Source organism: Nicotiana tabacum, chromosome 19, assembly GCF_000715075.1.
Source record: "Nicotiana tabacum cultivar K326 chromosome 19, ASM71507v2, whole genome shotgun sequence".
Classification (NCBI taxonomy): domain Eukaryota; kingdom Viridiplantae; phylum Streptophyta; class Magnoliopsida; order Solanales; family Solanaceae; genus Nicotiana; species Nicotiana tabacum.
This window is the reverse complement of record NC_134098.1, coordinates 137,751,742-137,768,759: the sequence shown is the minus strand read 5'-3', so window position 1 is coordinate 137,768,759 and position 17,018 is coordinate 137,751,742. Positions and strand designations below refer to the sequence as shown.

At 38.1% G+C, this 17,018-nt stretch overlaps 2 protein-coding genes and 1 long non-coding RNA gene across 4 annotated transcripts; 2 read left to right on the top strand and 1 right to left on the bottom strand.

Moving 5' to 3' along the window:
- Positions 1-3,966: 3,966 nt before the first annotated feature.
- On the top strand, positions 3,967-7,026 carry LOC107830510 (uncharacterized). 2 transcript variants are annotated; one of them, XR_001658164.2, is made up of 2 exons: positions 3,967-4,555; positions 4,995-7,026. It is a non-coding gene; the product is annotated as an uncharacterized LOC107830510 (long non-coding RNA). The 2 variants fall into 2 exon arrangements; XR_001658163.2 differs by having other exon boundaries at positions 3,967-4,560.
- Positions 6,592-8,047, bottom strand: LOC107830508 (chlorophyll a-b binding protein CP24 10A, chloroplastic). The gene is made up of 2 exons (XM_016658095.2): positions 7,496-8,047; positions 6,592-7,267 (listed from the first exon to the last, which is right to left on the bottom strand). Exons 1-2 carry the CDS (start codon positions 7,714-7,716, stop codon positions 6,718-6,720), a joined length of 771 nt encoding a protein of 256 aa, XP_016513581.1. The 5' UTR covers positions 7,717-8,047; the 3' UTR covers positions 6,592-6,717.
- Positions 8,048-8,824: 777 nt separating this feature from the next.
- On the top strand, positions 8,825-14,745 carry LOC107830511 (uncharacterized). Its single transcript, XM_016658098.2, has 9 exons — positions 8,825-9,228; positions 9,366-10,618; positions 11,313-11,440; positions 11,836-11,902; positions 12,192-12,279; positions 12,477-12,646; positions 13,234-13,377; positions 13,499-13,627; positions 14,359-14,745. Exons 1-9 carry the CDS (start codon positions 9,021-9,023, stop codon positions 14,530-14,532), a joined length of 2,361 nt encoding a protein of 786 aa, XP_016513584.1. The 5' UTR covers positions 8,825-9,020; the 3' UTR covers positions 14,533-14,745.
- The last annotated feature ends 2,273 nt before the right edge of the window (positions 14,746-17,018 follow it).

Sequence of the window (17,018 nt, the reverse complement as noted above, 5' to 3'; positions counted from 1 at the left end):
GAGAAAGAGTTGGAGTCCACCATGACCTACATGACAGAACAAGAGTCCTTGATGAGTAAAGTAAATTCTTGGAGCTCAGATGTCACATTAGAATTATATGTACATGAATGTTTAACTTGTCACCTTGTTGATAATTCATGAGTAGTGTGGGTAATTGTTGGTCTCAACTAATGTGTGGATGGCTCACTTTTGACTCGCTGAAATGGCCCTTAACTATAGGAGGTGGGAACTAATTTATTTGCTTGAGGACAAGGAAAGACTTAAGTTTGGAGGAGTTGATAAATTGGGATTTTGACTACTTATTAGCACTTTTTTGCTTTTGTTTTAGTCTGAAAGTATTGATTTATGTTCTCAAAATTAATAAAAGTGTACAAATTACAGGAATATTAGAAGTTTGGTCTCACATGATGAAATTCGACTCAAAAAGGAGAGTTCTGAATCACAAGGCAATAAAGGGCGCAGAATCACAGAAGTGCGGTCCGCAGAAGGATTTCTGCGGCCGCAGAAGAAAGTGCGGACCGCAGAATTCCATCTGTGACCGCAAACCAAGCAAAAGAACCCAATAGAACTTTGGTCAATGAGCGGACTGCACATGAATTTGTGCGGCTGCAGAACAAGGTTTGCACTGACAAATGATTCAAAGTTCAGAGAGTGTGCAAAAGACCAAGACCTAAAGCCTTGCTGAAATGCGGACCGCACAATAATTGTGCGACCGCAGAAGATGCTTCGCAGTGCAATCCAGAAATGTGCGGCTGCAGAATCCAAACTCCTGCCAACTGAAGAAATCTGCGGACCGCACATGGAATTGTGCGGCCGCAGAACCTCCCGAGGGGCATTTTTGTCAGAAAATTTTGGGCCACTATAAATAGACGAGTTTCACATTTTTAGGTCAAGTTTCGAAGTTTGAGCTATTGTAGCCATTACATTTTGCCATTTTAGGAAGTTTGTGATTATTTTAGTGTTTAAACATTATATTTTATCATTTTAATCTTTGATTATGAGTTTAATTAGCACTTCTTCTTTATTTTCTTCAATTCTCATTATGAGTAGCTAGATTCTTACTATGGTTGTGACCTAACCCTAATGTGTAAACCTTATGGGTATTTAATTTAATGCTTGTTTATGGTTGGGCATTGATTATTTAGCTTAGTTCATGCTTCAATTTTAGAATTAATGGTTGCAAACATTGATTCATGCCTTTTTTACTTAGTCTCTACTTGAGAATGAGGGACCTAGTCTAGGATAACTTGGCTAATAAGGAATTGGATTAATTGAGAGTTTGATTAGCCTAATTAAAGGGTTCAAACTAAAGATAGTAAGAACCCGACTTGAGCTCATATCAACTATTTTGTTTGATACCTATTTGGACTTGAGAAAGCCAAATTGGACAAAATCAGACCGAGAGGTATTGAGTGGGTAACGTAGAGTTGAGAGCTATAATACACCCAATCAACAAAATAAGTATTAACGTATTTAACTCATTAGGCGAATATCTAGGTTATGGTCACATCCCTAGGCTTTTTAATTATTTGACAAAAGCAATCATTCCCTTATAGTTTATTTTCTTAGTCTTTTCTTAGTTATAATTGTTAGGGTAGAAGTAGAAAAATAGAATTAGTAATCAAAACCTTTTGTGGAAGTGCAAATTTAGTTAGTCCATTCACTCTCATCAAGTGTATACTCCGAACACCCATTGTAACTCCCTATGAAAATCGACCCCGACTCTTGTTGGGTATTATTCTTCCAACGACCGTTTCCACTCATTATTGAGTGCGGATTGGACGTGGACCAGCCACATCTGCAGTATCACCTAAAACATCTTCCTCGAGGACGGTAACAGAGCCCTGTGGAAGACTTGAATTCAACAAAAAGAGAAGTTGGCCAGTTTTCTTATATGAGAGGTAAAAACAAAATAGTTCGAGAATCAACTTACCATGATTTTTTGCCTTCCACCCGTATTTAAGGGCCACTTCTTTCCACCGGCAGGTCTCAGGCGTGGTGAAGTCCAAAATCTTCTAGACCTACTGGTCCAAGCCTTCAATCCTTGGCGGTGTCTACCGAGTTGCTGAAATAATGAAAAGAGAAGGATCGGTAATAACATGGAACAACCTTTAATCAGAAAAAAAAGACGGACGTTGAACATACGTGTACGATTCCATGATTCGGGAAAAGATGGAGTTGTGGCTAGGATGATATCCCTAGTAGCAATTACAACGAACCGCTCCATCCATCCACAGTCATTGTCATCATCCATGCTGGTGAGCAAAGCATGGTGACCACGTTTGCTGAAGTTTATCATTCCCCCATGGAAAATCTTGAGGGAGTAAAATTTCATCATTCGAGCCAGGGAGAGCTCTTCCCCCGTCTCCTGTCATAGACGCCGAAGACAAGCTACCATCTGCCACACAGAAGGGCTCACCTATGCCAAGGATACCTGATAACGGAAGCAAAATTCCAAGATTACGGAGTCAAGTCCCCCACTCAATGAGAATGGGCCCAAAGTAAAGCGATACATGTAAACGTATGTAAAACCCTTCTTGGGGAAAGTTACTCACTCCGCCAGATCGGGGGCGATGATGTTCAAATCATGGCAACTACAGTCTTCCTTCACAATATGAATACTAGAAGGACGGATAGAAGAAAGGTATACACCAACAGCCCATGTGCGGGAGTTTGCAGAAGTAAGTTTTTCCTCAAAATCCTTGGTTGTATTGAGCATTCTGGGGATAATGGCACTCATTGCAGGAGGAGCAGCATCATCAATGCTTTCTTTATTCTTTGAAGAGCTTGAGTTCATGGAAGAAGAGGCCAGGGTTAGTATATGAAAATAAGAGTTCTTTGAAGAAGAAGATTAAAGAAGAGTGAAAACCAGGAAAAGTTAGATGCAAAGAAGTTGAGAAAGCTCTGAAAAACTGTGAAGTGTAAAAAAATATGGATGAAGCGTATAAGTAAAGGAATAGGCGGCTTAAATCGTGGCCATGATTACCTCGAGAACCGGCGAAAGTATTGCTAAATCATACGATGACGCGTGTTGGGGGCATTAAATGCGGAGAGACGTGCGTCTAATCAAGTGTCAGAAACTTTTTAGAGGGGGTCAGAAAAATTCCTGCCAAGAAAGGTATCTTCACCAACTTCCCGATGAAGCAAGGATGTGCCACCGGAAAGCAAGGAGGCTATCTGTATAGGGTAAAATCGGTTCATATTAAATACTCATATAGTAGAACGACATGTGGAACCAGGGATGGACGGAAAGTGAGACAGGTGGAAACCAAGACCGGGGGCAGCAACTTCGGTTAGCACCGGAGAGCCCCCGAAGGGAAGATTGCTAATAAAGACAAACGAGTGCTTGCCACCCGGTAGCGTTCAATGAAGAATATTCTGCAATATTAAATACATAGTCCATTATAGAGAATTATGGCATTCATAGCCTGCCGTTACACATTCTTCACCGGCCATAATTGTCATTTAAGAGGGGCTTGATCCTAGGACCTTGTTCTCTAGGTGCAACTATAAATAGTGATTTCAACAACCATTGTAAGGACATGAATTTTCTGACAAACTTATGCTATACACTGTTCAAAAGCTCAATAACATTTCATTTCTTGCTTATTAATATTGTTATTAGTGCCTTCGGAAGCTCCGCTCCTGAAATCAGGCTATTTACTTTTTATCTCGAATTCAACGCGAAGTCTTGCATTTTATTTAATTTATTTATCATTTTGGGATCAAATCGATTCGCTTATCTATAAATCACGTTACAAATTCAACGGTACCGTATTACGGGTAAACATCTATTTTCATAATTAGCAGTAAACATTACTCATGATGGCAACAGTAGCAAAATGCGACCCATGAACTTATGACCTAAAAGTCTTGGGCTAACTTAGGCAAACAGTTGATTCTAAGAGAGAAACAGAAACGCGTAAAACAAAAAGAAAAACGAAAGGAAAGGAGTATGTAATCCTCATTTTCATCTGTATTTCTTTAAAGGAAATGAGTATGTAATCCTCATTCTAATCTGTGTATCTTCGCTTAAAACAATGTGTAACAAGTAGCAAGAATAACTGTGCCTTAATCTCAAGATATGTAGCTTAAAAATGTTTATATTTAAAATAAAATAAATAAACGGTCCGCGAAATATATTCATTGTTCAACTTCTTCAGTTATTCAAGTGTCACACCATACTTCTCTTCAAGTCGCAACTCCCACTTGAACGGTCGCCTAAAAGCCTAAAACCCACGTTGTTTCTGTTGACCTCAATTCTTCTCCTTCTCCAAATACCCTTTTTCTTTAAACAAATCCTTTTACAAGTCACAAACCTCTCAATTCACCTTCACCAATGGCTTCTATGGCTGTATCGCATCTATCTTCTCCACTCGCAGTTATCATAAGGGCTTTGAGAATGCCTCCCTTCCTTTGCCCAGTGGAAGAATATGATGCCGAAAACGGAAACCCCAATTGAATTGAGTGGAAGAATATGATGCCGAAAACGGAAACCCCAATTGAATTGAGTGGAAGAATATGATGCCGAAAACGGAAACCCCAATTGAATTGAGTAATGTATTAATCCATTTATTTGCTTTTTTCCCCCCTTCATACGCATGCTCTCTAGCTCCTTCAAATGTTTGGAATTTTGATTTGCTTATTAGGGTACCCAGCATTTCCTAGTGTGATGGAAGTAATCAGATTCCGAGATTTTGCCCCATCCGTTTGCATTTGTTATCTGTTTGTAAAAATGTGCTTAATTTGTTTCATTATTGACTTGAAATGACAAATTAGTTAATGTTGGAATGAAATGGACTCGAATAGAGTGGAATGGATATGTAGGACTTCTATACCTGCCCCAACTAGTTCGTGATTGAGGTGTAGTTGATTTTTTCTTCTAACTACATATTTCAAGACTAAAAAGGAAAGATGGACATAAGGCATAGTTGGTTGATTCATTTGTTTCAGCAATGTGGTTGATTTACTGATGAGGGCTGCATTATTTTCAGTTTACCTGCTTGTTCTAGTGGGTAGAGTGATTGAATAGAATCCGGGAGTGTCACCTGTGGCTATAATGAATATGACTATCAATAATAACTTCTTTCTTGGGCATTTCCCTGAGCTATCATGCACGGTGTTCTCATGGTTGAGGTATGTATATGACTTGTTTCTTCATTCCATGACTGATACTGAATGTGCATTTCTGTTGGTTCAATGGTCTTGTCTTATTGAGTGTGGCATGTTTAGAGTTCCTCTTTTTAAAATCGAAGTAATTGGATAAATTTGTTGTCTTATTACCAACTGCAGATTTTCAGGCCAATGCTAATTTAACTGATGATAGTTCTGAACTTTTTTCATGTAGCATGTTGCTTCATGTCATTACCGAACAGATAGGTGAAGTCCTTAATTTTCACGAGTTACTCTTACCCAAGCTGGTGGCTCGGTTATGATTGTAACCTGAAGGTTCAGGCTCCAGAGTGAACTTTTTCTTAGCTGGAAAGACAAAGTAAGGTTCTGGAAGCCAGTGATGGCCTATGTTGCGCGAACTCTCCAATATGCTACTGCACCCGTGTCGGATCCTCCAAAAATGTACTACTTTTGGAGGATTCGACACACATCCGGCTACATTTTCGGAGAGTCCGAACAACATAAGTGGTGGCTGGAAATAGCTTGGTAATGAGAATGACACTGATCTTGAAAAGAAACGTATTTCTAGGACTAAAAATAGATGTTTACATAATCTTTACTTTTGGTGTAAAAGCAGTCTGTTAGTGAATCTTGATCAATATATGGATTTTCTGGATTTATTAGGAAGAAGGATGTAGTAGTTTGCTTCTTTTTGGCTTCTGTTTGAGTGATGTACTAGTTTGTACCATCTTGGTACCTTAACAATAAAATCTTAACCTTATAAAAAATGAGAATAACACTGATGAAGCTGCAAAAATGGTTTGGAATAATAAAGATGGAAGGAAAGGCATATCTAGCAGGGGATGTGGTTTGTGAGGGTGAGTTCTTGATGGCTACAAGCAGCGAGTAACGCTGTGCAGCTACAAGTCCGTTGCTAGGCAACTTTCTGGCACCTTGATCAGTTTTCTCCCTCCATCTGTCCCATTTATGTTAAACTAGGGAATCTAATAAAATGATCATCTGATGAGTAGTTCTATGAGCTTTTGGTTTCTGTCCTTGCCAAAGCTAAACGAAATGGTTTGTTACATTCAGGATGAATGCGAATTTCCTATATCTGTGAGCAAAGGTCTCTTTGTCCTTCAGTGCATTGTTATGACAATTCTAATTCTTGTTGTATGAGATATTGCTCTTGTAACCCCAGAAGGCAGCAACTCACTGACAATGCTGCCTTCCTGGTTGAATTATGTTGTTGTGAAGGTTTTTGCCGCATTTTGATCAAATTACCAATTGAGACTGCAGATTATGCTCATTCTTGAACTAGGTTCTTCAGATGTTAAGTCAGGATTCTTGAATCATTTGATTGGAATTTTTACTACCATGTCTCTGCCTCTGTATTGTTACAATTGTTATACTGTAATACTTGGGCCAGAGCAATCTTAAATGTTTTCTTGAAGTATATAAATTATGTAAGATGATAAATTGTTTCAAGGGAAGAATTTGAACTTTCTTAAGGGGAAAAACTTGGAGGGACAAATCCAAGCTTTGGTTTCTTCTTTCTACATCCAGTGACTCTTTACAATGAAATGTTTAATAATACGAAATCCCTTACAAACCAAGAGCTCCAAGGGGTGTCTTCCCTTGCCCGGCCTCAAAGTAGAAAATTAACATGGCTAACATAGCAAGTCTAGCATGCTTGATCTCAGCAACCTTTAGTCTCTCAAGCTTCTCTGTGTCAGGGATGTAAACACCGTCCTGAAGTGTACCAGCTAAGCCCAAGGGATCGAAGAATTTGCCGCCAGGGTAACCCTGTTCTCCAGTGAAGTTGGCAAAGTTTTCGGCAGTCTTGGACCATGGAGTGGCCCATTCTACTGACTGAGACTCAGGGTTGAAGAAGTCCACCCACCTTTTGCTCTCAACCCACCCCATGAGGAGAAGCTGAGTACCAAGAAGTGAGCCAAAAGAGAAAGGTGCAATAGCACCGGGGTCAGCACCAGCCTCGAACCACGGAATGCCACTCCAGGCTTGACCAACAAAGATGCCCAATACTGCAGCCATTGCCCATCTGCCGTGAATGAGCTCTGCTTCTCTGTACCATTTCAAGAATGCAGGGTCCTTTCCAAGACCAAGTGGGTCAAAACCATAGTCACCAGGGAGCCTGCAAGTTCAAATACGGTTAAGCCTTTGCAAAGAATGAAACTGGAGGGGGGGGGGGGGGGGGGGGGTGGGGGGGGTGAGGAGGGGGGGGGGATTCAGGCAGAGCAAATTCAGGGTTCAAGCTTTCTACTCAAAGTATATATACATGTTCTGAACGCACTAATTTTAAATCCTAGATTCTGTCTCTAGGGGATGGGGGTTGACGGTCGGAGATATATGGTGAACTTACGAGCCATCAAGCCACTCGGGGTCAACGAAATTGCCACCACCTTTAACACCAGGAATCCAAGATTTCTTAGGAGCAGCAGCCACCACAATGAACCTCTTGGGAGTGGCAACACCACCAACTCTGGCGGCAACTGGAGCACCCAACAAGGCCTGACTTTTCTTGCCACCAGTCAAGAAAGAGGAGCTCAAGCCATTCAGCAATGCAGCAGATGTTGTAGCCATGCTTATTTTATATGTGTAGAATAGAATGACAGTAGTAAGCTACAATGCAATGTTGTTGATGGTTGTTTCTACTTTGGAAGAAAGAAGTGAGATTCCTGGTTATAAGAGTATGAGATCAAAAGGGGACGTTGAAAGGAGCCAAGTAGGATGGATGAAATCTGCAGATGAAATCAGAGATCTCTGGTGGATAGATTTCTGACCAATGAGGTCTTGAGTTACATCTCTATGTCCATTTTTTGTACCATCCACGTGGACACCTCTTCTCCTTTAGTTTTGATTCTTTGTCTTAGTTGCTATTCCCTGTTGTATATGCCTCTACATGGTCTGCAACGCCCCTCTTTCCAACCTCTCAAATGCCTGGACAACATATAATCTCCTTCTTGTTTGTGGCGACAAATGTTGTTCAGAAGTTAGTGTTGATTATAAGATATTGAACATCAGCTTCTACTTAATTCTTTAGCTAATGTGAAAGTTGAATATGGTTATTAATTGCTAGTACTTTAAATTTGTGAATAACAGCCATAGTTTTCATAATTAGCGTCTCTACACATAGTAACATTACTCATGACGACACTTACAAAATGCAACCCGTGAACTTACCACTTAGAAACTCTTGGGGCAACTCAATTAAGTGCTAGTAATACTCTGAGAGAAAAGGATGTGGTTATATACTCCTCACTTTTACTTGTATATTATTTTCTTTAAAGAATATTTCACAACTACAACACTTCAATCCCAAGTTGGCTGAATTTGACTTAATATTCATATTTCCGAAAGAATGTCGGTGAATACTAATCAAATGTGTAACATCAAATGTGGATCCGCCCAAAAATAGAGCTTAACTTATATAACATAGAATTTCACCAAAAAAACATTGGCATGTAATCCTTCATAAAACGAGAATTTGTAATCTTGAAATTAAGACAGATTACAAGTGACCGAATAATGTAAAAATTCTTTATATTATCACTGTGTGTAAGTTAAACATACTCACTAAAATATACTCCTAGTAAATTCTATGAAGATGATTGTACCAAAAATGGATGAAAGAAAAGAAAGAGATACTTTACAATTTAGCACAAAGCAATAGCAAAGGTCTCCTTTGGGTATGCGGCCCATATAGCAACTGAGAATCTATTTGAGAGTTTCTAAGGAAGCCCAAGGGTATTTCCCGGGTAAAAACAGAAACAGAAAATAACGATCATCATCTGTCCCAAGAAAAGACATCAGCCTCTGTCCACAAAAAACAACTCCTCTCTTCAACTAAAATAGTCTTAGATGTAAGAGCATTTGATCTCGTAGTTATGGCTGATCCTCTGTGCAAGTTCTTTGACTCTCGCTCTATAACAGGTTCTCAATTCTTCGCCACCTACTTTTCTACTCAAAAGTCATTCCGACTTGTTTCCCTTCACAACCCAACTCTAGTCAGAAGAAGGAGAAGAACAAAACCTCTTCATATTGCTTTCTGCTCCATACCCACTTCTACAAATCTTGATGTCATCGCCACCCATGGTATGTTTATTTACCTATAATCCTTCCTAACCTTTTATTCTTATACATTATTTTTTGATAAAGATAAGTTCTTTGTGTTACATTTGAGGTTTATTGCTTTTTCAAACTTGTGGGGTTTTGATGTTTTGTTCTGGCAGAGCATTCGGATGGAAGTCTACTGTTTCGGTTCGGGGACCCAAGTGAGCTTGCAAACGAGGATGAATTGGAGGAACCCCTTTTGGGGGTTGAAGAGGTGGAAAGGGATAGTGAGGAGGAGGAATTTAGTGTGGTGAAAGTTATGGATTCTGATAATGAGAGAGAAGTCATTGTCAAGAATGTAGAGAGAGAAGCCAGTAGTCAGGCTGTGACTGCTGCTATTGATGCTGGAGTTTCTGAATCAGTAGTATCTAACAATCCAAGGAGTGATTTTGTAGAAAGAGAAACTGGATTGAGTACAAATTTAGTCGAAGAATCCACGGATGAAATTGGTTTAATTTCCCCTGTAGGAATTCAAGATCAATCTGTAGCTGAAGTCCATATTGAGAATGCTGGACTTGTTGAAGAGATTTTGGAAAAGCAAGATGATACTGAAGCTTCAATTCCACCAACAGAGAATAGTTTTCCCTCTTTGGAAGTTGAAGAAGAAATGAAGGGTCAATCAACTGAGGAATCATTTCAAGAATTTGAGGAGATTTTGCAAAAGAAAGATGATAGTGAAGCTTCAATTCCACCACCAGAGAATTCCTTTCCTTCTTTGGAAGTTGAGGAAGAAATGAAGGCTCAATCAAGTGAGGAGCAATCATTTGAAGAATTGGATGATGACGTGTCACCTCTTTTAGGTTCAGCTGCAGTAATGCCTGAATATTCTGACTCGGTAAACGCTGAGGAGATTAAAGAATCTGACGGAGAAATTTCAAGTCAATTGACAGAGAATGGCGGTGACAAGGATCGCGGTGTTGATTCAATTGGCTTGATGGAAAACGGCGCTGCTTCAACTGAAGTTCAGGCAGTGGACATTGATAGTGAAAATGTCCAACAGATAGAACAAATATCTGAAAATGTTGATCCTATAATGGAAGAGCCCACGGAGAGTGTTAGTGAGGAAATTAATCTGGGGAATACTGAAACTGTTATTGACGAAATTAGTCCAAAGATTCATTTGTCTATGGATGCTGAAGACCAGAGTGCCCAAGTCCTTAATTTGGAGAATGATGATCAAACCGAGGTGACTACTTTCTCTGCAGATACTGAGGATCAGGCTTCCCAAAATGGTACCTTCAAAGATAGTGATGATGCTAATGTGACTGAAGTAATGCCTCATTCTCCTATGCTGGAGGCTGAATCAATTCTTGATGAGGAAGTTAATCACAACCTCATATCGGTGTCCAATGAAGGTGAAAGTCCATTACCGGTGAGTTCTATCCACCTATCATAAGATTTGATGTGGTAAATTGTGTGTGCATTATAGTGCTATGCCTGCTCCTTCTTCCTGTACTTTGTAATCTTATTTTGGATCTGATGAAATCGCCCAAACTGATCAGTTAGGACTCATGGTCAGTAATAGGTGTATCAAATGTTATTTGGCTGATGTAGTAATTGTCTATTAGATAATAAGCATTCATTATAGAAAGTTGTCAATTGTGCAATATGTGACTATTACCAAATTTGAAGCAGCATATACTTTATATTCTTGTTTATCTAGTTATGGATGTGATATTCTCCTTTGTGAGATTCCTTTCCGATTTTAACTACCATAAGACTGACGTTTAAGCTCAACTAGATATGGTAAACCTGTACTTAAATGCTACTACAGGTTTGTCGGCATGCAACATTTAATAAACGTGCTCTTCAGAACTTTATTATTTCCCCGGTGCAACGATGATTTAAGTATCACAAATTATAATTTCCTCAGTGCAATGATGATTTAAGCTTATGCTACTTTAACATTGATCACTGTCCAATAATTTGGATTAACACAGATTTCATATTTGAAAGTTTTCTTGCACGACTCATCATATAATTAGACACTTTTGTTTGAGAGCAAAATGAACTAGTTCTTCCAGCAAACTGCAGCTATTATTCATTCTATTATATGGTTTTCTCAGCCGGAAGAAAATCTGCCTAACTCATCCGTGGAAGCAGAAAAAGAAGAAAATGCAGAAAAAAGTGAGGTCGGGGAAATGTCTGGCCATGAAGTGGTTGAGGATAAACCTTCAGAAGTCTTAGGCAGCAGGTATCTTGCCAATATATTGGATATTATTTTTCTTGGATATAACATATATTCATATTCTAAATTCTCTGTATGCATGTGACTAAACTCTTTAAATATTGGTGATGAGAGAGATTTATTTTTGTGTACGTTTTACCAGTGCCACTTTAGTACTATGCTATTGTGCTCTTCTAGAGGAACTCACATGTTAAATCCCTAACAAATAGTTTATTTTGGCAAAATTGCAACACCCCGTCCCCAAACCCCCTTTTGAATACAAATGTCGTTTCTCTTAATACGTTTGAATCTTATACTTGAGAGGTCAATACATCATAAAAAATTAGCAAGGTAATCTCCTTACATTTACTTTGAATGAGTAGTAATGCATCTAATGTCCAATGATCTCTCATTTTCAACAGAAAGGAAGCTATACCAGCTGAACTAATTCTGTCCTCTGGTGCTACTTTACTGGAATATCCATCCAAGGTATTTCAGATATATGCCTTTCTTTAAATTTTCACTTTTTGAAGTTAAAAGTGACCATTTAGTCATGAGGTTGCATTTAGTTTTATGGTATTTACGCTATTGAGATGCATAAAAAGGTAGTTCAGCTTTTAATATATAAAAAGCTTTTAATTTTCAAGTGAAGTTAATGTTTATTCATTAAAGTTGAATTTGGAATATATGTCAGAAGATATTGGTTATTCTTCTTTTTCTAGCCAATAAGCATCATGATTTTATGAGTAAGTAGTTTGAAAAATAATAAATTAACCAGGCATTGACAGGTGGACATGAAGCATATTTTGTTGCTTGTGGAAAGTGGCTAGGTGTAGCCGATGGAGTTGGTTCCTGGTCACTGGAAGGTAATTGCTCTCTAACTGTTTTCTACCGTAACTGTATTGCCTTGAGGTTCAGTCTGGAATTCATGAATTAACTTCCATGGAATTTTAAAAGTTTAGAGGCACTTAGTGTATATTTTCCAACTCGATGATGATTAATTCCGGAAGCATTTTAGTATAGTATATGTTGATTTTAAGAGAATGTGCCTTTTATTTCTCAGGGAGTGATCCAGGAGTATATGCCAAGGAACTCATGCAAAATAGTGAGTCCATTGTTTCTCAGTGCGACAAGGATATAATAAATGACCCGAAGCATGTCCTTAATCTGAGCGTCTCAAAAACAGATTCCCCTGGATCTTCAACAGCCTTGGTTTCTCATTTTGATGGAAAGGTATATTCATTGCGAAATTAATTTGTATGTCTTCTGCTACACAAGACTGACAATTTATGGTAGCTTCCTGAAAACGAAAAGATGCACCACAGCTCACACACACCTATGTATTTGTATCTTCATAATGGATTGAAATATGACTGAATTAATCTGAAGTCTTGATTTGAACTCTTTATAGTATCATGTTATTTCCTATCTCTAGTTTCCGTCATCAATAGGTCATAAAAAGAGAAAACTCCAGCTTTTTAAGAAGACAACATATAGGAAACTCCAGTTTTATGTTCTGCAGTAACAATCAGCCTCATTTTAACTTTGATAGGTTTTCTTCTCTTAAATCAAAAATTTCCTAATGGTTTTGATCTGAAAGATATCATTTGCATATATATGCACTTATTAGCAAGATAAGAGTACTGGGAAGTTATTAGTGCTATACAGTGAGAAGCCTTTGCTGAGGATATTGATTGCTTTCATGTTACTGGACTTGTCATCCGGTCAGTTAGTGTGCTTATAAGTCGGCACAAATCTTAACAAGTATTTACGAGTGCTCATAAATGAACTTGTTTCGAAATGTAATTTATTGTTAACAGGATCTTCATGTGGCTAATATTGGCGACTCTGGATTTATCGTAGTAAGGAATGGCAGTGTTTATAGGAAGTCATCGCCCATGCTTCATGAATTCAATTTGCCCATACAAATTGAAAAAGGTGATGATCCATCTCAACTTCTGGAGGTATGTATTTGCATATGTTTAATGAGGCCATTCATCTCAGAGATGTTTCTTTAGCCCCTTTTGTCCATGCTCGTCATTCAGAAATTACTCCATTTCTTGTGTGTTGCACTCTTTTCTTCAGGAATACAAGATCGAGTTAGATGAGGGTGACATCATTGTCACTGCAACAGATGCGCTATTTGACAACTTATATGATCAAGAAATAGTGTCAATCGTCTCAAAGTCATTGGCAGCTGACAAAAGACCTCAGGTGCCTATGCTATTTTGCTTATATTTTCTTGTCTTACCTTCTGTGAAGCATTGTTGTTTTCTTATTTTTTGGGTGTTAAACAAAGGGGATAACTTGTTCCTAGAGAAATAATGCATGCAGTTCCAGAATCAATAGAATAAAGTTGGTTAGTGGCCCTCTATTTACATAGTGAAGAAAGGCCAAGGCTGTAGCTCGAATGCATGACTTGTGTCTCTTTTTCCATTTATAAAAGTAAGATGAATCTATGCTCCTTGGCCTATCGTAAGTGAATGAGAGAGTATGGTTCTTCCTCCTGTGCCATAGGAAGGGGTATTTAAGAGGTTCGAGGGATATCTGAGCTTGAGGGTTCCGCTTCGATAATTTTATAATAAAGCTGTCCAGATCCTCCCTCTTCTTTTGCTGGCTAGATGGCCAAGAAGTGCATTCTTGGATTTGAGTTGGAACTTAAGACCATAAGATCTAGATATGGGGGTTCCCACTATAGCCGAGCACAAGGAAATAGTTCCTCGTAAATTGTGTAGCGGGTGCTTCGAGTTTGGACACTTGTGTCACAACATGGAGAAGCACTAACCTCACCTAGGTTGTGCAAATAGCCCAGCTCCTCTCTGGCCTGCAAGCTTCCAGATTCAGCTTAGCCACAGAGGAGTACTCCAAAATTTACCCTCTAATTTAACCACATTTTTAGTATGTAATTGCAATTGTCTTTATTTGGTCTCTTTTTTCTTCTTCAGGAAATTGCGGAGGTTTTGGCGATAAGGGTACAAGAAGTGGGTAGTTCTGCTTCAGGGAGAAGTCCATTTGCTGATGCAGCTCAGGCAGCCGGATATGTTGGGTATACTGGTGGCAAGCGCGACGATGTTGCTGTCATTGTATCAGTAGTTCAAAAAGGTAATCAGGTCAAATGACAACTTGTATTGCAATCTGATTCCACGCTATTCTACCATTCATCTTTGTAAGCAGTTTTGATGTCTGAAAGTGAGTGACTCTAACATCTATGTTTGATGGGGTTCACTTGCTTCTTTGAAATGTACATTTATGACATCTGATTGCTATGCCTACACCATCCATGAATGCTCCCGATTGATTTTAATCATCTATGCACTCGAGGATTTCCCTTACCGTTTATATTTATAATTCTAGTATCACAGCCAGCTTGCACACGACTAGACATGTATTGGACTGCCGAAATCACCTAGTGCTTCTATGTTGTGTTCGATTTCCCTTTCTTATTCTTATTCTTTCTTAGTTGAAGTTACCCTTCTCCGGATTAACGTTCATCCTTTTTCAATGTTGTTGTGTTTGTGTGGTCGTTAAGAGTCAATCTAGCTAATTTTCAAAACTAATTCGACCATATAAAATGCATTTATGAATGTAAAGTTTACATGTTCAAAAATTACATCACAAAGATTATAAGCTGCAGGTTTTGAAAGACGCATTTGGAAATTCTAGTAAAAGACCACTCAATTAAAGAGGCCATGCCAAAGCCTGAAGCATGCTTGTGATATGATTGGAATATGAGTTGGATTGGTCACGAGAACCTCAAAGTCACTTTTGATATATATTGGAAAATCTTCTATGGTATACGGGGTTGGTTTATTCCCAAACATGTGTGGACCAAATCCTTTTTGGAATTGAAAAATGATTTCCTATCCCCCAAAAGCTTTTGCAAGTTCTTACAAAACAAAGTGTGCTGCTTTAGATCCCTTGTGAAGTCTTTTATCTGGGACTGCAAAATAATTCTTGTTTATGCTTCACTCTAATCCCAAAACCCAAAAATATATGTAAAAGACACCAATTTTTCTTTGTGAGACTCCAATTTCTCCAATGTCTTCGGAAAAAAATTGGATGAAAACAAGGTTTCTAGGGTGAGTCAGGGCCTAAGATCAGGCCAAAAAACATTACTATTTTCATTTTCCTTGTGAAGGACATACAGCCCGTATGGATTGGCTAAAAAATATATTTTTTCAGCAGAATTAGCTTTTAAGCCAAAAAGTAAGTTGGGTTTAGCTTATTGCTTGTGGCTCGTTTTAAGCAGTTTTTAACTTATTTTAAACACTTTATAGTTTTGTTAAATACTGAAAAAAGCTAAAAATCACTTAAAACCTGATTTGATCAGCTTAAAAGCCAATCCAAATACCCTAGAGGGATCATGATTGAGTTTGTACTCCTCAAATTATGGTTATGAATTGTAATTTGAAGGGGAAAAAAAGAAAATGAGAAAGATATATGTATCCGGTATTTACACAAGTAAATGAATGTAATTTTAAAACATGTGTGTTTTCTAAATATTTGTTTTGTTTATAAATTTTTGTCACTAAATATTGCGCAAGAGATATGCATTCACACTTTAATTTGTAACTCTTATAATCGAAATTTGGTGTAAGAATTAGATACGAGTTCATATTTTCTCCGAAGAATATCATTCTGAAATGGTGTATGATAAAAAATAAAAAAATAAAAAAAATAGAAGAAGGCTAAAAAAACAAAAACAAAATAAAGAAGAATAGAAGAATCTCGTTAGGGAAGACCAAATGAAGAATAGAAGAAAGGTGGAAAGCACATAATTTGGACCATTAATCCACCAAAAGTGAAACTTCATACTTAGTTGGATTTTCTTATGTTTGGGAGGGGACCAAATGAAGCCATCACCAATCACGCGATTTAGCAATACAAAGGAATGATGTATTTATGCCCCATCATACAATATTCGGCGCCATATCGAACTTCTCCTCCCCCCCCCCCCCACACACACACACAAATTCTATGCCAATTAGCCTAGAGTTTTAAACTTTAAAGTTTTAGCATTGAATTCATTATATTTTTAAATTATTAATTCATATTTACTGTTTATAGTAATTTTAATAAAATTTTACATATAAATTTATATTCTGTGTCAAAAGTATTGGGTTGAGATGAACCCGCTACCTAAACATTGGATGCGCTCCCTGACAACGATGACCACATAGCATGGAATCATGTTCTTGCATTCAAAATGCGTTCCCCCCTCATGTTCTCTCCAAACTCACCTCAACTTTGTGTTGAAATTTAAGTTAGCATTTGTAATTGTAGATTCTTGCTAATATTATCGGTGTTATTTAATCTACTGTAATATGTTTGGGGGTTCCACGGCACTACTTATTTGGTGGTTGTATCAAAGCAATAGTCACTGAGCTCAATGAATCAAAATCATGGCGGAGCCACATGCCTTCCCATATACAATTAAAAAAGATGAAAAGTTATACAATTAAACAACCCTCACTGTCGATAGAAAAGCAATATTGCTCATGATTTTGAGTAGTGGACTTCAGAAATACTTATTCTAACAATTCTGAAAATAAAATCAAAGTTAGCACCCTGTTTGAAAGGACAAAAAAGAATTTGAAATGGAATG